Below are 23,080 nucleotides of genomic sequence, written 5' to 3'. Positions count from 1 at the left end.
CCCCCAGGGGAAGGGCCTTCTCTGTTTGAGCTCCTACGCTCTGGAATGAACTTCCCCCCGATTTACGTCAATCGCCTGATCTTCGGACCTTTCGGCGTGAGCTGAAAACGCACCTATTTATTCAAGCGGGACTGGATTGAAATTTTATTGGGGTATTTATGTTTTAAGATTTTAAATGGTTTTAAAATTTCGGCCACATTATATTTCTTTTTAACTTCTTTTTAATGTTTATATATTGAATTTTTACTTGGTTGTACACCGCCCTGAGTCCTCCGGGAGAAGGGCGGTATAAAAATCGAAATAAATAAATAAATAAATAAATAAATTATAATTTGAATAAACATACTAATGCATAAATTTGAGCTTGGTGGCTTTGGTTTAAGAAGCCTTTCTTCATCTCAGAAAGCAATAATGAATCCATTTTAAAATATCTGTAATCCGTAAAGTCATCACAAATACATACCACATGTGACTAATTTTTACACCTAACTACTGGAAAATATTTCACTTCAACCCTATCTATTTACCTGACTGGGATGGGTTGTGAAAGCTAGAAATGACTCAAGGTATTTTCCCAAGTTGACGGGTATTTCTACATCAGAATCAGGGCCCTGTTAAGAGAAGAAAAGCAATGTGAATTTAGACCCTAACATGTTTTAGATGACAAGGATGTTACCCGTAGAAGAGCTTCCTGCCGGCATGAAACTTTCTGTGGACAGGAGACTCGTGTCTGGAACATTCAACCATATGATTAACAGCAGCATTTCCCTTTTTTGCTCACTTCCTTTATATTTAAAGCAGAGAGAACAAACCTTTAGTACAAGGGAAGATGCAAGACCTGATGCCTCCAGATGCATTAAAATTGGAATTCCCAGAGGTGCTGGGATTGTCACATACTTAGGAGGCTGAGAATATGCAATAAATGTTTGGCAGTTAACAAGTGGCCGCCAATTGTCCACACCAGGGGTCTGCAACATTAAACACTCAAAGAGCCATTTGGACCAGTTTCCCATAGAAAAGAAAATACCAAGTCACAAAACCTGGGTGGGCGTGGCCAACTCGACGTCACTCACTCCCACCCAGTCACTTGACCACCTAGCCACACCTACCCAGCCAGTCATTAGGGCAGAGAACCAGTTGTTAAAAAACACTGGGAGCCACAAAACCCTTTTGACATCTGAAATTATGTCAAATGATGTCCCCCCCTCCCCCCTCCCTTTCTCTATTTCTCTCTCCTTCTTCTCTCTGTATCTCTCTCTCACCCCCTCTCTTTTTCTCCAATTCTGATTCTCCAGGGTCTCATCCAAGGGTATCGCTGCCCAACAGACTGAAGCAGGAAACGGCGAGAGGCTTCTTCCAGCCTTTCTTGGTGCTGGGAGTGCCTCGGACACTCGGGGAGACACACTAAATTTCACCGTGCTGCGTAAGGCACTGCGAGAGCAGCTGGCAGGCCATGAGGTGTCGGGCGGATCATGAAGTGCTCTCGCAGCGCCTTGTGCAGCACAGCAAAATTCAGCGTGCTTCACAATGGGGGAGATGGGTCCCCTCCTCCCAGGACCCATTACAACGTGGAGCCACAATGTGACCCTGCCCCACTTGCCCCTAGCAACAAGACGACTGTGGCGCCTCTTCTCTTCTCAGGTCAGGCAAGTAATGACTGGGAGAGGAAGGGCGACAGGCAGGGCCAGCCAGTGATGAGGTCAGCTGGAACTGCTGAAAAACATAACTACCGGCGGTGCGACAGGGAGCCGCAGGAAAGGGGCGAAAGAGCTGGTAGTCCACACCATTCCCAAACTGGGCAAAAAAGCAATTATCTTTTGAAAACCAGGCTGATTGTTAAGAAGAAGCAAAAGGAGATAATTCTTGTTATTATTACTCACCACTAATGCACACAGCTGGCTGCCCAAAGAACATAATACTTGGCAAAGTCTCTTTAAGAAAACATATTGCTTTTCTACCAAACCTTCACCATCTGCAGTCCTGAAAAGTAAAGAAAAAAGTAGGAGTTATGTAGGTTCTACTACAAAATTAAGAACCATTTACACATGATAATACTGTTTAATAAAAAAATATGTAAAATTTCAAGCTGACACCTCATGATTTCATTGATACATTCATACAATTTTCTTGACAACAGTGAATTGCCATTATATTGTTCTATGTTTTTGACTTCCCAATCTGTTCTATTCTTCTGATATTCCCTTCCAATAATAATCAGACCGAACCCTGCTTATTTTTTATGCCTACCCTCCCCCCCAATTGATTGGGACCTGTTGACAAAATGGATTTTACTGGTGTGTAATTTGATATCGTCCGTCCACTATTGTTTGAAGACTTAAAACCCCAAGTTAGCGACAGATCTTCATTGAGAAAATCACTATGATTCAACAATTACTTGATAGCACATAATCACTCATGCATTTATTACAGCAGAGAATAGTACTTACTGGGCAGCAGAGAGAATATAGTGCATGGCAACATCCCCAAACAAAACCATTAAGGGTTTGCGGTCTTCCAGTTTTCCCTAAAATACATAAAATTTTCATTACATTATTCAGAAACAATATTATTCACTGGAAGTATATTAGCTAGCATTATTACAATGAATGTTTTCTTCTCACAGTGATTGTTCAAAGCAGAACATGTAATATTCCCCCTTTTCTTCATTTAAAATGTTAGTAACAGTTCCATCAATAAGTAACAGCAAATTAAATTGAAGTAGTAAGAGTCATCCAGCACTCAAAGGTTGGAAACAGGACATTGGTAATCATTTTGGAGAAATTCTCTTCAATAACTAGCTTCTACCCTAGCTGCCAGAGGGATAGTCCAAAATACCAAATAGAAGGACATTCATAATAGATAAAAAAGGACTTTTACGGCCTTTCACTTGACAATCTTGTAGTGCAGTGTATGCCTAAAACATGCTTGTGAAGAAGACAGAAAAGAAAAACTGACCTTTCTGCTGACCACAATCAAGAGGCATTCTGCTGCTCCTATTTGAAGCTCTGGCTCATTCAAAAGCAAGCAGAGCATCTCCAGTAGCTTGCAGTTATCTGCTGTGATATGATTCATTGCCACCCAGTCAATATAACCAGCCAGAGTATTGAGTGCTGCAATTCCTACTCGACAATTTGCTTGTGCCTAGAGGGAAAAAAATAGCAACTGAGAGTCTACAGAACCACCCATCTATTAACATGTCATCTTAATTTAACAGTCTTAATCCTACTGTGAAATCACAGTGAAAATATTAAATGCATTTCCCTTATGCCAACATTTACTGTTTTTGCTCCTGTGAAAGTAGTACTCAGCCAGCCAATCTGAAATATTATTTCTTTTAGATGCTGGAAATCAGGCTGGCCAACCCACAGACCCTGACCTTTCTTTCTGTTGCTTCTGGAACCCACCTCTGATTGATAAGAAATGTACTTATGGTTTTCTGCCTTTCTGAGGTGGGGAATACAGAAAACATTACTCTAAATCCTAAAATAGGCAAATTACGATAAAAAAACACACACCAGGCAAATCACCATTAAAATGATCTTCTTATATTCTATCACATCCACATGTATAGTGCATTACTCTCTTTGCAACCTTCGGTATCTCTCCAAAGTGTTAATTGTGGCCCATGGCTACCAAAAATAGCCTATTCTGATCTATATGGGGAAATGCAGTGGGAGCAGTACCCAAGCAAAGTTATAAACTCTGATGAACACTGTCCCTTATATTCTATCATATGTAATAGGAATTTATCAAGAGGAGATTTAATCAACAAAACAATGAAAAAAGAACATTAGCATTAATGGTAACAGATGTTTGAAAAAGAATGACCATATCCTAAGCCTTATGACCATGAGAAATGTTTGTATTTCTTAATCCTGGTTTCACTTACTTTTGATTCTTGAGCTGCATCAATTTTCTGAAAAAGAAAAAAAGTGAATGATTTACTGAAACATAGTTTGGTTTCTCAATATTACAGTACCTCCTAATTCGTTATCAATGATGTTGTCATATTTTTGCCATTCCTGAAATTTGAGACTATGTAGTTCTTACTAACCAATGGTAGGCTCTTACCGCACATCTGTATTTATTAACATTTTGTTGTAGTGTATTTAACAGGAAACTAAAAATTTTCTCCATATTTTGGGAAAGAGTTTGCTGGATATCCCGTCGTCTTTGAGCTGGCAATGTCTGGAAAGTAACCACGTCCTCTGCCAGGCGCAGAAGTATGAACATCACTAACTCTGTCTGGGTTTCCTAGAGTGAAAAGCAAAACAAACAAAGGAAACAATTCCCATTGTCATGGGAATAACATTTAATTTTCAGAAGGTCACTATGGATTATGCTAAAGGATTGTGCACATAATCAGATGCAATAAACTCAAGTAAAATTATCTCCTAGAGCAGGATTGAAGCCTCCATACCATTCCCAACACTCCCAACCTATAGTACTGACCATCATTATTAAAGGATAACAAAAATTAATATTAGAAATGGGATATAAATTTTATAAGGTCGATGTTCTCATGTGAAATCTATATTTTTCATTATATTTTTGCTTTTACAAATTTGACATGACCTCGCCAAAAATTATAAAATTATACTTATGCCCTGTAAGTGTGGTCAATCTGTCCTACAAAAACAAGTCCAAAAAGGATATAGTAATATCACTGTAAGATGTCCTACCCCTTCTTCAGACAGTGTGTCCAGTTCCTTCAGCATATCAGGCCAGTGCTGTGGCCATTCACGTTTAATCATCTCTACCACAATGCGAGAGAGAACATCCTTAATATGACTTTCTTCTTCTAAAATATTCTGGGTACCCTGTTAATCAAAAACTGAAAGATTACAAAATGGAAGATAGGACTATTCAATACTCACAGACCTATCTTTAGAAATAAAGTATAAATTTTTAAAGAACCCTTTAAATTAAATCAAGTAAGAACAGAATCCTACACTATTAGAGTTTGGAATACTTTATAAAGTAGGACAACTATAAAAACAATATTTTGATCATTTCTGTATTAAATGCAACAATTTATATCCAGAAAAATGTAAAAGTCCAATCTCATACTATATATATTGTCTGCTTTACTAAATATCTCAACAACATTGTACAGACAAGCTTTATTCCTTGCTTTTAAATATTGCACTACAAACAATTTGCAGTCCCTTTTATAGCTGACTAGTGTAGCTTTTCACAACAATAGATATATACTTTTGTCCGGAAAATAAATTACAAAGTCTATAACTAAAGAATGATTTAAACACTAACACCTTATTTTTGTGAAAAATATTATATCATTAGAATAAAATTTCACAGCTTGAGTTCAAGAAGAAGCTAGACTTACATTGGATATTAGTGCCATGACATTATTCTTCAAAAAGACTTTCTCAAATCGACCCATAGTATTCCATCGAAATCTAACCACCAAAAACACAGACATTAAATCTATGTTATTATGGTTAATAAGAAAACTTTCATATCATAAAAAGATAAGAGAGATATTATAAGATAAGATATTATAAGATATTAAAAGATAAGAGAGCTCAACTTTCCCGTACCAAAGCAAAAGCAGTATAGATAGCCTTTAAAAGAATTAAAGGCAGTTCTCATTTAACAATTGGGTCTTGGTGAGCAACGCAATCATAAACTGCTACAGTATATGTGACCACATTGCTTGGTAATGGCAATCCTAGCAGTCTCTATTGCTGTTGTTCAGCAAGGATCTCATGTAATCATGATTTCCTGCTGCCTTCCCACAAGCAAAGTCAATGGGAAAGCCAGCTGGAAGTCACAAATCCTGGGGGTAGGGTAGTGGGGCAAAAAGCAGTCTGTAGGGTGGGTGAGTACTACAGAGAGAGGTGGGAATTGTGCCCTATGATAAGTGCGTGCAAGCTATTTCATTAAACCAAAATACTGAATATCAATTCCTTCTATGAATTGTCACCAAGTCATCTTTGTTATAAACTACACACGTACTGTTACTATTATAATATAATTGCATCTATCACTATATTATAATAATACTGATGCAAGTCTAATTTCTTAATTAAATCAATCTAAAAACCTCTCGGAAATTGCAATATTACATCACTTGGTGGAACTAAAAATTCTTACTTCACCACATGCTCCAAGATCTGAAGACCAAAATGCCTGACAATAGCAGTCTGGGATTTTTCTGCTAATTTCAATCCACAAGGAACACAAGCTGGACTTTTTTCTTTAAATTCTTCACAAAACTGAAAAGGAATAAGAATTTATTTTAAGCGCTTAAGTGTATAATTTGTCCACCAAGGTAATTATGAAAAGGCCAACCAAATTCTGAGATAAAGTATTATTTTAAATCATTCCCACTATAATGTTTTGAAAATATGGGGAACAGCCTACTTATGTAATTTAGGGTATGGGGCACTATATAGTACACTAACTAAAAGTGATGTATATCACTTTCAGGATACTAATAGCAAAACTAGTTTGCTTTTCAATTTGTGAGTCCAAATGGATTACTTTTCCCCTCTTAATTATTGTACTATTTCCCTGATGATTTCTAAGTTACATAGGTACTATTACACCACAAACTATATTATTGTATTGCTCATTGCTAACCTCTTCTGGTTTTCTATTTTTTTAATGTCCATTTACAATGCTTACAATATTTAAACTAAAATTAATTAGTCCCAAACTTCTTTCTATATATAATTATGGATGATTTCTTCTATCATGTTCAAGTTTCTATATCAGATATTTTGAAGGTTCTACTGTCTTCATAACAACTAAAAATGTAGCCTAACACATGCTTTGATATCACCCACGCCTTCCTGAGTTTTAAATCTACCTGCTTGATGAAAACTCCTTGCAAACACAAACACCTATTTCATCAATTTTCAGCGAGACGATTAAAAATATTGCTTCCATGTGGAATGTTGATTTCCCCCCACATGGCTGACATAGTACTATTTTTGCTAGTCCTTTCTTGAAAACTTTCATATTTGCTACATATTGTCTTGATGCTTTCACAGCCAGCAGATCAACTCCGGAAGCTGAGAAAAACAGTACAGAACATAGTATTTTTATTCCTGGAATACCACTATAAGCAGGCAGCAATCTGGTCTGTTCAATCTTACATGAGTAGGCTGTTTCCCATGTTTTCAAAACAATACACAGGTAGTCCTCGATTTACAATAGTTCATTTAGTGACCATTCAAAGTTACAGTGGCATTGAAAAAAGATTTATGACCCTTTTTTCACACTTACGACTTCTGCAGCATCCCAATGATGTGATCAAAATTCAGATACTTGGCAACTGGTTCACATTTATGACCATTGCTATATCCCAAGACCATGTGATCCTCTTTTGCAACCTTCTGACAAGCAAAGTCAACGGGGAAGCCAGATTCACTTAACAACTGGTTTACTAAGTTATCGACTTCAGTGATTCATTTAACAACTGTAGCAAGAAAGGTCAAAACTCACTTAACAAATGTCTTGCTTAACAACAGACATTTTGGGCTCAATTGTGATCGTTAAATCAAGGACTACCTGTGGTAGGAATGATTTAAAATAACACAGGTAGTCCTCAACTTACAACAGTTCATTTAGTGACCGTTCAAAGTTACAACGTCCCTGAAAAAAGGGACATTACCATTTTTCACACTTACAACCCTTGCAGCAGCCCCATGATTACATGATCAAAATTCAGCTGCTCGACAACGAACTCATATTTATGACGGTTGCAGTGTCCAGAAGTCACGTGATCCCCCCTTTGCGACCTTCTGACCAGCAAAGTCAATGGGGAAGCTGGATTCGCTTAACATCCGGGATTACTCATTTAACCACGGCAGGGATTCGCTTAACAACCGGGGCAAGAAAAAAAACCCCACAAAATGGAGCCAGACTCCCTTAATAAACATTTCACTTAGCAACATAAATTTTGAGCTCCGTTCTGGTCGTAGGTTGAGGACTACACCTGTACTTCAATCTCAGAATAAGCGGCCCCATGAAGAACGGATCGTGGGGGAGGGGGAGAATGTGTTGCCCAAGGGCCGTCGAAGCCCCAAAGGCATCAATAAAACCCGAAGAGGCGAGCGAGTTCTCAGGTTCTCCACCCCGAACAAACTGCTCCGAAGGATGGCCAGCCAACTTAACAGTCAACGGCAACGGGGAAAGGCCCGCGGCGGCCATGCGTTTCCGTCCCAGTTTACTTCAGGCCGCTGGTTTGCGTGCATGCTTCGAAGGGGCGTTCCCGCCCGTAAGCGCTGCCGCCACGATACCTTGAGGGCCTCCAGACGGTAGCGCTGCGTGGAGGCCGGGTCCATCATCGCCGTCACCGCCTTCACCAGCTCCTCACAGAGCGTGTTCACGGGGTCCCACGACATTGTGCCTGGAAGCAAGAACGTCCAGGATGGGGTGGGGGAGACGGGAGGGGAGAAAGGTGCCGTTGCCCAGGGCAACCAAGCACCGGGGGGGGGGAAAGCCAAGAAGCAACGGCGTGCCGGTTCCAACGGAGAGAAAAGTCACAACGCGCAGGCGCAGGAGGTCGGCTGATCTCTTCCGAACGGCAGCAGGACCACGCTGAGTCTCTATGAAACTCTATGGTACGCGTATAGAGCTAGAAATGTAGAATGCATCGTTTTCCTTTTTTTTTTTTATTCAAAAAGTTTTACAGAAAATTTCCCCTTTCCCCTCCTCCCTCCCCTCCTTCACAACCCCTCCCCCCACGACTTCCCGGAACGAGCACAAGGTATAGTTAAAAATAAAACAAACATATGCTAAAAAAATTTCGTCCCAACTTAATTATACCCCTACAATCATCAATTCCTAACTTCCCCCGAAAACAATCAAAAATAATACATCATAATCATTCAAAAACAGTCTGATAACTCTTAGTCTGATATCTACTTTGAATATAGTCAATCCATTTTTTCCATTCCTTTAAGTATCTTTCTTGCGTATTGTCTTTCAAAAAGGCTGATATCTTCGCCATCTCAGCCAAATTGGCAACTTTCAATATCCATTCTTCTATTGTAGGTACTTCTTTTTTCTTCCAGTATTGTCCTATTAGTAATCTTGCTGCTGTTATTAGATTTAAAATCAATGCATCGTTTTCCTTTGAGGGACTTCGGTTCTGTCGGGTTTCCTCTATCTTCTCCCTCTCCCCCCCCCCCAAACGTTCGATTTTCTCTTTCTTCAGAAAAAGTCATTCCACAAAGGCCAACCTGCAACAGGGAAAATAGAATAGAATAGAATAGAATAGATTTTTTATTGGCCAAGTGTGATTGGACACACAAGGAATTTGTCTTGGTGCATATGCTCTCAGTGTACATACAAGAAAAGATACCTTCATCAAGGTACAACACTTACAACACTTAATGATAGTCATAGGGTACAAATTTAACACTTAATGATACAACACTTAATGATAGTCATAGGTTACAAATAAGCAATCAGGAAACAATATCAGTATAAATATACATATTCAGAAATATATTCATATTGGTGAAACGACTCTCAGTTTTTTAAAAAAATGAACCTAAGCTTGACAGGGTTGTGTGTCAGTTTTTAGTTCCATGGGTGAACGGGAAGGGGGGCGGCTGCCTGGACAATGCATTATTACTCCACCAGGAGTCATAATAGTCAAGTTTGTTAAGTGTCTTAGGTTAGTGGGGCAAGAAATCCGAAGGAGTCGTACCCTTTCTGACTAAATCATTTTATGAAATGGTATTAGCTTTTGGTTAGGGTTGTGCTTCAGAGTTTAGTGACTCTAGACTAGACAATGGTCTTTTTTCTGACAACTGTGATTGACAACTGATGTTTTTCTGACAACTGTGATTGGCATCTTCAGGGGAAAGCAATCTGCTTAGGCAGACCCAGGCAAATGACCAGGGATTCACTGGACTGTGATCTTTATAGCCAGGTATCTTGACTTCTGGCTGGCAGAAGCTTTTGTGATCCCTTCATCAGCAACCTTTTCACCAGCCTGTTTTCCCCACTCTTGCCTTACCCCAGTTTAAATCCTACAGTCTTCAATCCTTCAGAGTTCGGTAAAATGAGGACCCAGATCGTTGGGGGCAACATGCTAACTATGTAAACCGCTTAGAGAGGGCTGGAACGCACTGTGAAGTGGTATATAAGTCTAAGTGCTATTGCTTATGCTGATGAACAGAGCTGCAGATCACAAAAGCTTATGTTTTTTAATTAAATGGGTTGATCAGAAAATATGTTAGCAGGCTCTTCCATATTTTTTTTTTGCCAACATAGACCAGCATGGCTTTTCTCCTATATAGGCTTTGTGGGAATCCCAAAAGTTCTTTTTTAAAAGGCAACTGAACTTTTTTTTCCTAGAAGACGTTTCCTTTCTCATCCAGGAAGCTTCTTTAGGGAAAAAAAAAAATCCAGCTGCCTTTTGAAAAAGCATTTTTGGGACAACCCATGACCTGGAAGTTTGAGAATCTCCATAGGCATTTAGCTAGCTAGTGTGGGAAATTGAAAAAAAGAAAAACTCCAGAGAAGACAAAGGCAAATCGTTTTCATACTCGGAAAAATATGGGTCTATATCCATAAAAAACATGAGGAGTTGAGCTATATCCAAAGGTATGACTGTAACTTCATTGCTTGTATCCTTATGATTTATATTGATATTGTTTCCTGATTGCTTATTTGTACCCTATGACTATCATTAAGTGTTGTACCTTAGAATTCTTGATGAACGTATCTTTTTTTTTCTTTTATGTACACTGAGTGCATATGCACCAAGACAAATTCCTTGTGTGTCCAGCCACACTTGGCCAATAAAAAAAATGTATTCTAAAAAAAAAAACTTTTATGGTATGTTTCTTTTTAAAACTACGTTTCCCAAGGTGCCTTGAGTTTTGGGCGGAAATTAGAAACCCTAGAGGGAGGAGTTGTTTCCCCTCCACCCCACTTTAATCCTTCCTGATGGCGGGAACGTAACTCAGGCGGGGGAGCCTATCCCGGATTCTTCTGCTTCCCCTTCTAATTTTGGCTTCGGTTTAATACTTTTCGGCGGCCGTCAGCGGATCGCGATGGTTCGGGGGCAGGAGCGAGTGGTGGCTTTGGCGGATATGGACTGTTTCTATATACAGGTGGAGCAGCGGCTGGATCCCCGTCTGCATGGAAAGCCGTGTGTCGTGGTGCAGTATAAGACGTGGAAAGGTGGCGGGTAGGAAGCTCCTCTCCTTATAGACTGGGAACAAAATGAAGTGTTAGATAATCGAGGCGAAGGAATGACTCGCTTCAGAAAACAAACGAGCCGTGTCTTCTTCCGGCATTGTTAAAAAAAACAAGAAACTGTAATCTATCTATCTCTTTCTTTCTTTCTTTCTTTCTTTCTTTCTTTCTTTCTTTCTTTCTTTCTTTCTTTCTTTCTTTCTTTCTTTCTTTCTTTCTTTCTTTCTTTCTTCCTTCCTTCCTTCCTTCCTTCCTTCCTTCCTTCCTTCTTTTCTAAAACGGAGACACGTTTTAACTTAATTCTACTTTTCTTTGAGCCAGTTTGGTGTGATGAGGATACAAGCCGACTGGGTGACCTTGCGCCTGCCCCTCTCTCTCAGTCCTAGGGAAGGAGGGCAGAATTTGTGAAATATAGCCAAGAAAACTGCAGGGATTAGTCCAGTCAGTCGGTTGGTCGCCAGGAGTCAAAAAGCCATTTCAAGGACACAGACAAAAAATGTCTTTCTTCTGTTAACAAGCGTATTATTTACAATAAAGGAAAAAAAAGCCGAATGTCTTCAGTATTTTGCTTTGCATACATATCTAGATTAAATAATGCATTCGTAAAAGGTAACCGGAGAAAATGAATGTTTCATGTACACATGTTATTTCTGGGCCAGCTTCTGTTGTGTCCTCATTTTAAATATCAGGTCTCTCTCTAATTGCTTCTGTAAAATTTTTCTGGTCCTTTACTTTTGTGTTTTATGTATAGAACTCTAGAATTCTTGAATAGGATAATTTTTGCTCAACTTTGCCCAAAATATGTATTTTCATCCTGTGTGGGTGAGGGAACCCTAGCACTGTGGTGCCTGTGATTAAGTAGCTGTCAATTACCACAGGTTTATAGCCTCTGAATATCTTCTAAAAATCTTTAGGAATAAATGTTTCCTCCAAATGACTAAATATTCTATGGTTGAAGAAGAAAATCTTGAGAAGTATTCAATGTGTAGGTGATACTGTAAAACCTGTGAAAGTTCTGTCTAATGCTAAGCTGGGGGAAATGATCATTTTGTCCTTCATGTAATGTCTAATATATTTCCCCTTCATGGTATTCAGGATAATTGCTGTGAGCTATGAAGCACGTGCTTTTGGAGTTAAAAGAAACATGTGGGCTGCTGATGCCAAGAAGTTGTGCCCAGATCTTGAGTTGGCTAGAGTGCCAGAGGCCCGTGGCAAAGCAGATCTCACCAGGTAAACCTGGGATTGGTAGCTTTTTACAATTTCTCTTGTCCCCCACCCCCTTGGGTGATTGTGAAACCATCTGAAACAAACAAACAAAAATGTCTCAGTATGGTTCTTAATCACAGCTGCTTTTTGGTGAATTTTCTGCTTTTGGAACTTATGTTTGTTTTCCAAACAGTTTAAAGAAATATGCTGCCTCTTAAAAACTGGATGCAGTATTTTCAGTCTATTCTTCTTTAAAAAATATAATAATACGGTAACAGTATTCAAGACTGTGATGTAATAGTAGAATTAGGAATGAATTAAATGAATTTCTACATGTATGTCTATGGGGAATCGGACAGGGTTTTACCTCATTTTTTAAAGTATTTAAAGCCCGAAGCTTTGCATATGTCATTTTCTATTCATTTTACTACTACTTACTGAAAATAGTAGAACTACGATCACCATAAATAGTTTGTTGCTGAATTTTGATGTATAATTTCAGAGTTTCTGAAGCTATAAAAAAACAAACAAAAAAGGTGTTGAAGGGGTTTTCATGTAAGTTGTCAAATTCTACATTATGGAAAAAATAATGCTACTTTGATGGCCAGATTTTTATTAGATTCCTGAGATGGAAAGGAGAGGATAAACAGAAATATCAACATTTATTTGATGTCTTCATGTAGATATAGAGAAGCCAGCATAGAGGTGATGGAAGTCATGTCACGGTTTGCTGTGATTGAACGTGCCAGTATCGATGAAGCTTATCTGGACTTAACACAAGCTATACATGAAAAGCTGAAGAAGATGAAGGGTCAACCTATTTCAGTAGAGCAATTGGGAACTACGTATATTCAAGGATTCCCAAATAGCCTTGAAGAAGAAGAAAATACGGACAACAAAGGTAGTGTGGAGGGAGGAGGGGGGGAGAGAGACTCCATTTCAGGCCAGTTATGTTTTCAGGGGAATTGAATAGCATTTGCAAGCAGATTGGATTCTCTTACCCAACTGCATTCACTTGATTTTCTGTGAATTTTGCTGTTAGGGATGTGTTGAGATTGTCACATTGAAGCTGGAAAAACTTTCAGTGCTACTTATTCTTTTTACCTAAACTAAAATATAGGGACCCAAAGACTGGTTTCCAACATTTCTTTACTTTTTGAACTAAAAGAATCATTCATGCATGCTTTTCTCACTTAAAAGTTTAGTTTACTGTTTGAATTCTAGAAAAATTAAGATAGAATACCAACACGAAATGCTCATTCTGTGTGGTGACTCTCTAGGACTGTGGTCTCTTTTATATATGTATACATTCCAGCAAGGCTTGTTTAGTCCGATTTAGGGACTTATCTATTTTTTAAAGAACCATGCTCTGATGTATATTCTTCAAACTTTATAATGATATTTTTTTTTACATGTTGGGTAAACTGAAATCTTCCTGAGCAAACCTTTATGCCATTTGGAATGCTTTGAATGGGTCTCACATGCTCCAGTCACACAAATGCATTGTGTAAGGTTATATATTATTACTGTACCATGGCATTATATAATGAGTGACATTAAAATGCTAAAAACAGTTTATTAGTATATTGGTATGTGGTTCATTAATGAATATGGTTATAAATGGCTAACAGTCTAGCAAGATGGTTACTTTGTGTCTTACTTTGTGTTCTTTTTTAGAGGAGATAAGGCAACGTGGCGTATGCCAGTGGCTCAAGTCATTGCCTTTTGGAGATCCCAGCAATCCAGAATTGCAGCTGACAGTAGGAGCTGCGATCATGGAAGAAATGAGGGCTGCTGTGGAATCTGTCACTGGATTTCAATGTTCTGTTGGAATTTCTCACAATAAGGTATTGCTGCTTGTTTTCTAATGTTGAACTCACTACTACTCAACACATACAACTCTTGATTGGTCTATGTCAAAATCTGTATCCAATGAATGCAGGAAATATAAAAGAGAGAAAGGAAAGGAAAGACCTTGAAGCACTTGGGACAGTTCTGTTGGATAATATTGAGGTTATGCTGTTTCAATCAATTGGAATAGAGCTGGAAGGGACCTTAGAGGTTTTCTAGTCCAACCCCCTGCTCAAGCAGGAGACTCTATATCATTTCAGTCAAATGATTGTCCAGTCTCTTCTTAAAACCTCCACTGATGAAGCACCCACAACTTCTGATGGCAAGCTGTTCCATTGGTTAATTGATCTCACTGTTAGGAAGTTTCTCCTCAATTCCAGGTTGCTTCTCTCCGTATTAGTTTCCATTCATTGTTTCTTGTCCTGCCCTCTGGTGCTTTGGAAAATAAGTTGATGCCCTCTTCTTTGTGGATACCTCTAAAATACTGGAATACTGCTATCATGTCCGCTCCCCACTCCCCAGTCCTTATTTTCTCTAGACTAGCCAAACCCAAATCCTGCAACTGTTTTTGATATGTTTTAGTCTCCAGGCCTTTAATTATCTTAGTTGCTCTTCTTTGCATTTTTTCCAAAATCTCAACATCTTTTTTGTAATGTGACCAAAACTGGATGCAGTATTCCAGGTGTGGCCTTACCAAGGCTTTATGAAACAGTACTAATATTTCACGTGATTTTGATTCTACGCCTCTCTATGGGGTAAAGAATTATTTTTGGGTTCTTATGCCCTAAAATATGCTTATGAATAGAATAGAATTCTCTTCTCTTCTCTTCTCTTCTCTTCTCTTCTCTTCTTCTCTTCCTTCCTTCCTTCCTTCCTTCCTTCCTTCCTTCCTTCCCTTCCATTCCTTTCCGGAATAGAAGAGAAGAGAAAAGAGAAAAGAACACAACTCAACTCAACTCAATTCTGTATTGGCCATGTGATTGTCTCCAGTGCATAAGCTCACATTGTATATACAAGCAACAAGTGATAAATCATATAATCATAAAATATATTCATCATAAATTATAAGATACAACACTTAGTGATAGTCATAGGATACTAAATAAGCAATCATCATAAATCATAAGATATAAGTAACATAGTTATAATCATAAGATAAGGAAATAGGAAAGATGAGAAGGATAATAGTAACACAGCCCTATTAGATAGTTTGACAGTGTTGTGGGAACTAGTTGTTTATCAGAGCTGATGGCATGGGGACGTCCTTGTGTCTAGTTGTTTTTGTGTGCAATGCAGGGGTGAAATGTAAAATTTGTTACTACCAGTTCTATGGGTGTGGCTTGGTGGAGGGGGTAATATCACTGGGTGGGTGTGGCCAACTTTTTTCTTCTTCTTACTTTTCAAAGCATTTTTTCTACAACCTCTTTGGCTTTTAAAAGGTTCTGGCGATCAGGCAACTCAGCTGGGATTGCCAGAGGAGCCTTTTAAAAGCTTTTTCTTCAGCTGAAGAGGTTGTAGAAGAAATGCTTTTAAAGGGTTCTTACAATCCCAGCTGACCTGCGCGATCATCAGAGGCTTTTTTTTTACTTTTAAAAGCATTTTTTTGGCCAAAGAAAAAATGCTTTTAAAAGTGAAAAAAAAAACACAACTTCTGATGATCACGCAGCTCAGCTGGGGCCAGGGGCGGGGGTAGGGATTTTTGCTACCGGTTCTCCGAACCACCCGCCGCCATCGCTATCGGATTGGGTGATCTGGTCCAAACTGGGAGCATTTCACCCTTATAGCGTTGAATAGAACTGAGGAAAGAAGTTGGAACAGTTTATGTCCAGGATGTGAAGGATCTATAGATATTTTCACAGCCCTCTTTCTGGCTCATGCAATATACAGGTTCTCAGTGGAATGCAGACTGGTAGCAATTATTTTTTTTCCTGCAGTTTTAACTATCCATTGAAGTCTGTGTCTGTCTTGTTTGGTTGCAGTGCCAAACCATACAGTTAGAGAGGTGCAAATGACAGACTCAATAATTCCTTCGTAAACTGTATCAGCAGCTCCTTGAGCAGTCTGAGCTTTCTGAGTTGGTGTAGGAAGAACATTCTTTCTTGTGCTCTTTTCATTACATTTTTGAGGTTAGAGGTCCATTTTAAGTCTTGAGATATTATAGAACCTAGAAACTTGAAGGTCTCTGCTGCTGATACCGTATTGTTTAGAATTGTAAGAGGTGGTGGAATAAGAGAGCTTCTCCTAAAATCGACTATCATTTCTACAGTTTTGAGTGTGTCCAGTTCAAGATGAGTCATCATCTGATTTCCCTAACTGCTCCTCACTGAGATATGTGCCACATAGCAGAGTGGGCTGGGTGCTGTTCTCCCACCTCTGGGAAGAGAAATAGTTCCTGCAAGCCTAAGATGAGAGAGAGAGAAAGACCTAGGGCTCAGTTATACTCCAGGTCAACCTCCTCATCCATGGTCACATCAAGGGGGAGGGAGATCTTATTTATTAACTTGGCATTTAGCTACAACACCTGCAGGCCAAAAGGTAAGCTAATATGATTTTACCACAGTCCACCTTCGTAACAAAGGAGGAGGCAACTGACACAAGTTATCTCGTCTCTTTTCTTCATAACCTGACCTGTTATTTCCCCCAAAAGACACTTCCATCTGCCTATCTAACTGAAACCACCTCATCCTTTCCCTTATATAATTCCAGGAATCTCCTAAACTCTTAGAAAGTAATAAAAGTTAGTCAAGTCTGAAGTGGCTTCCCCTATGAGGTGAACATTCTAAGTCTGCTACCCACTCAGGGTTAATTTTACTCCACTTAACCCATCAAAGGCTTTTGGGACAAACTGGAATAAGCAGCCACAAAATGGAACAATTCTATTCTGGATCAAAAAAGCAAGTAGTCAAGTTGAAGCAAATGAAGTATTCTCCAGGATTCTACGCTGCTGTGAACATATCATTCTATCCAAGTTTGCTTTACAAGTTTTGTAATTTTATACATCCTGGTATTAAGAATGAATACAATTCTGTTGGGTGTTTTGGCCCCAGGATGAACTAAATGTAAATAACAGATGAAAATAAAAATGAGGGAAAACATATGAGAATTTATATTTTTGGACCAGATATAATTTCTTTTCGGTTAAGTAAGTTAAATGTGTCATTGTATCCTTGAAATTCCACAATATAGTGATTATATACTTTTGAGTAGTTGTGTTTGCACTATGTCCTATATTTTGATTTCTTTTGTTCTAAAATTTGAATGTAGGAAATTGAAAAGCCACTGTTGCTAAACTAGCCGTTTGGTTCATTTCAGGTGTTAGCAAAACTGGCCTGTGGCCTCAACAAACCAAATCGACAGACTCTGGTATCCCAGGGGGCTGTTCTTCAGCTCTTTAGCAAGATGCCAATCGGCAACATGTACGTAAAACTGAGGATATAGCCATGAATTTCAAAGTTATCCTTTTCTCCTGCATGTTACTACTTGGGCATATTTGTGCTTGATTCCTACTTGTATAGGCAGAAGCTACTTATTCATTATTGTTTCTGTTAACATGCTTTAGCCATTTGTCAAATAGCGCAAATCCTGCAGTCCTTCCCCCTTTGGGTGATAACCTGAATACTTTTGGTGATTGGTATCCAGATCTAGTATATTTTCTTTCTCCATCCAATTGGTTTCTTTTTCTCCTGTAGTCGCAACCTTGGAGGGAAACTAGGTGCTTCTATTACTGAATGTCTCGGAGTGCAATATATGGGAGAGCTGATCCAGTTCAGTGAATCACAGCTTCAGACACATTTTGGAGAGAAAACTGGGCAAGTCACTTTTTTGAAATTTTGGATTCTATGTGTTTTCTTTTTGTGTTTATACAGTAGTATAGACTGTTCAGTACTTAACTTGGAATGGAATGTGTAGAAAGTAGGCTAGTTCTGCTGAGAATCTGAATCAGTATGATCTGATGTTTTCTTTACTTATTCACTTATTCCGAGGGAAAAATAGACATTTTGGGAAACAATGAGAAAGAAATGCAGAATTACATGAAATAGGTTCTATTTTGAAATGAAGGGTTTTCAGTTAAAAAAAAATCAGCCAAATGTGATAACAAATAAATCAAAAGACTAGTTGATACAGTGCAAGGCTATTCTAATCCCTTGGAATGCTGTTTGGATTGACAAATGGGATATTCAATGAATGAGTGCCAAATAAAATCTTTCTCTAATAGCTTTCCAGCTAATAAAGCAATATATTGAATTATATTCCCAGCTTCCCTTCAGCCGCAAGTATTGATCTCTTGCAGTCATCTTTTTATGCTTTTTACATGATATCTAATTTGGTCTTGTTTTTACTTTACTGAGCTCAGTGTATATAAATGGTACTTAATGTTCGTTAAATTATCCATTTTGGAATCCTTTATTTTAAATTGATGCAACTTCCAAATATTTTGGATAATTAAACAAATAGCAACATAAATCAACGATTAGTTGCAAACTTAGAAGTATTATTTACTTGGGGTTCTATGTATGATTTACAGATCCTGGTTATATGAACTGTGCAGAGGAATTGACTTTGAGCCTGTGAAAGCTAGACAATTGCCAAAGTCCATTGGTTGCAGTAAGAATTTCCCTGGAAAAACAGCATTGGCTACTCAGAAGCAGGTAAAAAAGTTGCAAAGAGAATAGCCTGTGGTTTGGACTTGCAAGTGTTGAGCCAATTGGAATCCATTTTGCCAAATGTATAGGCTTATTAATTCAGAAATCCAAAATGACTGCCCCTTTAATTATACTCCTTAATTCTAGAGCAAACTATATAGAAATATTCAAAGCCAACCAACTGCCTTCTCATTAACTGGAGCATAACCTATTATCCTCCCATTTTAGGGTGGCTGCATATTCAGATTAGTACTAAAGAGGCAGAGACACAGAATGTCAACTTAGAATAGCAAATAGCTCTTCTACTACTGTAGTGCATGGGTAAATATAATTTGCTGTTTGAGGAAGGGGCATAAAACTTGCACCCTTGGAATCATTACACTTAGATCTTCAGCAATCAGTAAAGAGACTGTTGGAAAACCTCCTCTGACAGTTCAATTAGTGGGAATACCCTATTGTTCTTATAATGTATTGAAATAATTTGGATTATAGATTTCTTGGACCATAAGCAGAAAGTTATTCTGCTCTGTATTTCGGTACTTTTCCAGCTGCATAGATTATGTGATATTGATTTTGTATTGCTGTTATGAATCTATTTATACATAGATTCTGATTCTAATTTTGAAGAGATGGGAATCTGATAGTTCAGAAAAGGAAGATTTTCTTTTTATTTGATTTAAATTAGCAGCATACTAACGGTAGTCCTAAGATTATAACTGTATTGTAATGTTGTCTGAAGGTGCAGTATTGGCTCTTGCAGTTGGCCTTGGAGCTGGAAGAGAGATTGAATAAAGATAGAGACCAGGTAGGCATAATGTTATCTAACCAATATATATGCATATAGAACGGAAACATATATGGGAGTACAGCTTTTGCTATTTGATGGGATTTGAACTGTTTAATTCAGGGCTTTCTCATAAGTATTTTGCTGCAAAATTGACTACCATGATTTTGAGTATAATTTCTGATGATAAATAAATGGATGTCTGCTCTGAAGAGAGAAAATGGTGAAAAAAATTCAGTGGGATGGGCAAGGAGGAAGCAAAAGATTGGGGGGAAAAAAAGAAAGACGATCATTTTAAAAGCCTGCTGAGGCCATTTTTTCTAACCCTTTGCACTAGCTCAGGGTTTCCTGTTTCTAATTCATTCTCTATTTCTTAATTCAATTAATCCATTCATTCAATGCATTCTATTGCCTCTTGGCCCAGATGGAAGAAAGGAAAATAGAACTAAGACTGAGTTGGGAAGGGGCTACAGTCACAAACTGTTGAAGTCTTAGGCCTGCTTTTCTACTGGGATAAAGTTCTAATCCTTTTCTGTTGACTACCTCTTCAGTGGTGAAAAAATTCAGTGGCTTCATATCTTAAGTTGTTACGGACTTTTATGGATCTACTTCTATCATTTATTTAATATATTTATTTTTCCACAGAACAACCGGGTAGCTAAACAATTGAGTGTTGGGATCCATATGCAGGGTGGTAAACATACCAATCTAACGCGCTGCTGTGCCTTGTCCCAGTATGATGCTCAAAAAATTAGCAGAGATGCCTTTGCACTAATCCAGAACTGTAACACAGCAGCTGGCCAGCAAGCGACATGGTAAGAATTTTACTTTTCGAATTTAAAAATAAGCTACTGTAGAGGGGAAAAAATGGTTCCTATCCTTCTGCTTAAATTTTGTCATAAGAGTTAGGAGATGGATTATACTAATAGAATGAGATCAGTAGAAACTTTTTTTGTTTGAAAAATAAGGGTTACCAAACATGTACTGGCTCTTCAACCAAAGCACGTTAGAAGATTCTGTGCAAGATGTTGTCAAAGAAGCTAGTGATATAGTGTGAGAAGGAAAATTTGCATTAAAAAATGGGACAGAGCAAAATTGGGAGTGCTAGTTATCAATTAAAAGTCAGCGGTGTATCTTTCTTGGCTAGTTATTTTTGAACTAAAGAAAGAAAAATTCTGAAAGAAAGTACTAACTAGAAGAAAGAGTAAACAGAAAGCATAATCTTGGGACAGATTCTTCCATGCTTAGAGGAGTCAAATTACTGGAAAAATTATAGTCCAGTTTAGTTTTGAGAGTGTTTTTCTTTTAAAATATTTGATAATTTGCTTCTATCATTAGGTCTCCTCCGGTTACACTTCTGCAGCTCTGTGTAAGCAAGTTTTCTGAGTCCTCTACAGTATCGTCTGTGGACATTACTTCCTTCCTGACTAATCATAGCCAGTGTACTCAACACACCACCGCCATTAAAGAAAGCATGAATGCAAAGTTCCTTGAAAGTCCCAAAAAGGAGACCAGCAAGAGGGCAGTTAATGCTATTGAAATGCTCTTTCAAAGGGCAGCAAAAAGAAAACAAGCCCAGGCTATCGCTGAGTGTTTTGTTCCTGGTGTAAGTGATATGATAGTACCAACAGCTACTCAGACCAAGGGTTCTCACAACAGCAGCCAAGTTTCAGAAGGCTTAACAGAAACAAGCAACCCAGACGTGATGCAGAAACAGCAGCAAGATGCCACTTTGACTGGTGAAGGCTATGTATCGTCTTCAGAAATGAAAATTCTTCCTGATTCATTTAAAGAAGAAAAGATGCAAACTGCTGCTGGATTTTTGCAGGAGGGAGCTATGAGTTTGGCTGATCCCTCCTCAATGGATGACTGCTTGCTATGTGAGAAATGTAACCAAAAAGTGGCAGTGTGGGAGTACAGTGAACACTTAGATTACCATTTTGCTGTAGAACTGCAGAATTCTTTCTCGGGGTCTGACTCCTTCAGATCAGTTGAATCTCTTGCCAGTCCAAAGAAGGAGAAAAATAAATCAAGGGAACAGAGAATCACCAGTGCCAAACGACCAAAGCAAGATGGAACTAGGACTTTAGATTTCTTTTTTAAACCATTGCCACCATAATTGCTCACTTGATTGAGTACCTGGTGATTTAGAAAATGTACTTTCCCTAATAAACTAATCCTAATAAATTATTCCTTAAAACATGATCTTTCTGGGAGGTAGTGAATGGGGATAAAAATCTGTAATCAAAGGTATGCTATCTGCAGGGCCTTTTGTTAATTTATTGACAAGATGACAATGGACAATGTGACGATGAGCTTGTGTTCTGTAGTTGCCCCACGACTAGTTTTAAAATGGAGCTCTGTAAGTAAGAATTTGTCTACCATCTTTCAATCATGTAAAAGATTTGCTTATTTCAGAAGTCTTGCATTCATGTCGAGGTTCTAAGAGCCAGATTACAGTCACAATTACAGCGAGTGAAAAATCGTAAGAAACCTTGATATTAGACAGCACAGAATTTTGGATTTGATTTTAAAACAGAAAAATCTAGACTTCCCACAGATGGTGGATTACAACTGATAGCACTGAGGAGTCCACAACCTTTGAAAAGCAACAGTTCAATTCTCCCTCTCTTGTTTTTTTTTTAATTTCTTAAGAACCTTTCCATATGATTGAATGCTTCTTTTTCTAAACTTGTGTAAAAAAGCCTGTAATATACTTTTCTATTTTGATTTGTTTGATTCTAGGCATTTCTCAGTTAACAATATTATCTCTTCTGGGAGTAAAATTCTGTGTTGTTTAGGTCAAGCATTCTTTTTAGTAAATGAAACTCTCGTATGCTAAGACATAGGCCTTATGGTTCCAAATTGCTAAACCATAATGTAAATAGAATTTTTTGTGTGCAACATGATGCACCATCTCATCTTATTTATTTATTTGAATTTATTAATTGCCCAACTCCAATGGCCTTTATTTTTGCAATAAACTGTTCTTCAAAGCCAAACAGTAAACAACAGCCCAACGAAGGAGGCACCAAGACCACTCCCACCAACACTGACAGGGTAAACTACTAGTGTATAAAATCAGAGCAAATCCACTCCCTACTAGTACTGATGTTACCTAATTTGGCAATGAAACATCTGCAAGAAAACAACCAAGTTCAGAGAGCACCAGATTCCACAGTTCAACCCCCAGCTACAAATATTCTCTTCTATAATTTGTTCTTTTTATCTATGACAAAATTGCACGATAGGATAATCTTAATTTAATTAAAAACAATTTACTATTGGATAAATCAGGGCTGTCAAGTCATACCCTGGCCACGTCCAAGCCCAGTTTAGTGAAGGGGAAAAAAGTCTCAATATGTCATGTGATGATGTGAGTTTGACACCCCTGGGATAAATAGTCTCT

The 23,080-nt window shown here is 38.2% G+C and overlaps 2 protein-coding genes across 3 annotated transcripts in view; one reads left to right on the top strand and one right to left on the bottom strand.

Annotated features, from left to right (window-relative positions):
• Positions 1-8,487, bottom strand: part of XPO5 (exportin 5) — a 40,017-nt gene extending 31,530 nt beyond the window's left edge. The window contains exons 1-10 of the mRNA XM_058163212.1: positions 8,271-8,487; positions 6,118-6,239; positions 5,348-5,420; positions 4,683-4,820; positions 4,072-4,254; positions 3,890-3,916; positions 2,956-3,141; positions 2,448-2,524; positions 1,881-1,980; positions 528-611 (exon numbers count right to left, since the gene is read on the bottom strand). Coding sequence (XP_058019195.1) covers positions 528-611; positions 1,881-1,980; positions 2,448-2,524; positions 2,956-3,141; positions 3,890-3,916; positions 4,072-4,254; positions 4,683-4,820; positions 5,348-5,420; positions 6,118-6,239; positions 8,271-8,375 — 1,095 coding nt within the window. The 5' untranslated portion in view covers positions 8,376-8,487. The remainder of the gene's footprint in view (positions 1-527; positions 612-1,880; positions 1,981-2,447; positions 2,525-2,955; positions 3,142-3,889; positions 3,917-4,071; positions 4,255-4,682; positions 4,821-5,347; positions 5,421-6,117; positions 6,240-8,270) is intronic.
• A 2,423-nt stretch (positions 8,488-10,910) lies between these two features.
• On the top strand, positions 10,911-21,876 carry POLH (DNA polymerase eta). Of its 2 annotated transcripts, none has more exons than XM_058163031.1 (10): positions 10,911-11,179; positions 12,283-12,417; positions 13,077-13,294; positions 14,071-14,240; positions 17,557-17,660; positions 17,934-18,053; positions 18,770-18,893; positions 19,627-19,692; positions 20,317-20,486; positions 21,010-21,876. In XM_058163031.1, the coding sequence occupies exons 1-10, from the start codon at positions 11,043-11,045 to the stop codon at positions 21,788-21,790; spliced, it is 2,025 nt and encodes a 674-aa protein (XP_058019014.1). In that variant the 5' UTR covers positions 10,911-11,042; the 3' UTR covers positions 21,791-21,876. The 2 variants fall into 2 exon arrangements, with proteins under 2 accessions (XP_058019014.1, XP_058019023.1); XM_058163040.1 differs by having other exon boundaries at positions 10,971-11,102.
• The last annotated feature ends 1,204 nt before the right edge of the window (positions 21,877-23,080 follow it).

The sequence above is a fragment of the Ahaetulla prasina genome, chromosome 1 (assembly GCF_028640845.1).
Source record: "Ahaetulla prasina isolate Xishuangbanna chromosome 1, ASM2864084v1, whole genome shotgun sequence".
In the NCBI taxonomy this organism is placed as follows: domain Eukaryota; kingdom Metazoa; phylum Chordata; class Lepidosauria; order Squamata; family Colubridae; genus Ahaetulla; species Ahaetulla prasina.
The sequence above is the reverse complement of the archived record's forward strand: the minus strand, read 5'-3'. Positions and strand labels throughout refer to the sequence as shown.

Bases quoted from the DNA above. Each gene is read 5' to 3' on its own strand.
- POLH (XM_058163031.1), top strand. From the start codon at position 11,043: ATGGTTCGGGGGCAGGAGCGAGTGGTGGCTTTGGCGGATATGGACTGT. The intron at 11,180-12,282 runs GTAGGAAGCTCC...CATGGTATTCAG, and splicing joins AAGACGTGGAAAGGTGGCGG to GATAATTGCTGTGAGCTATG. The intron at 12,418-13,076 runs GTAAACCTGGGA...GTCTTCATGTAG, and splicing joins GGCAAAGCAGATCTCACCAG to ATATAGAGAAGCCAGCATAG.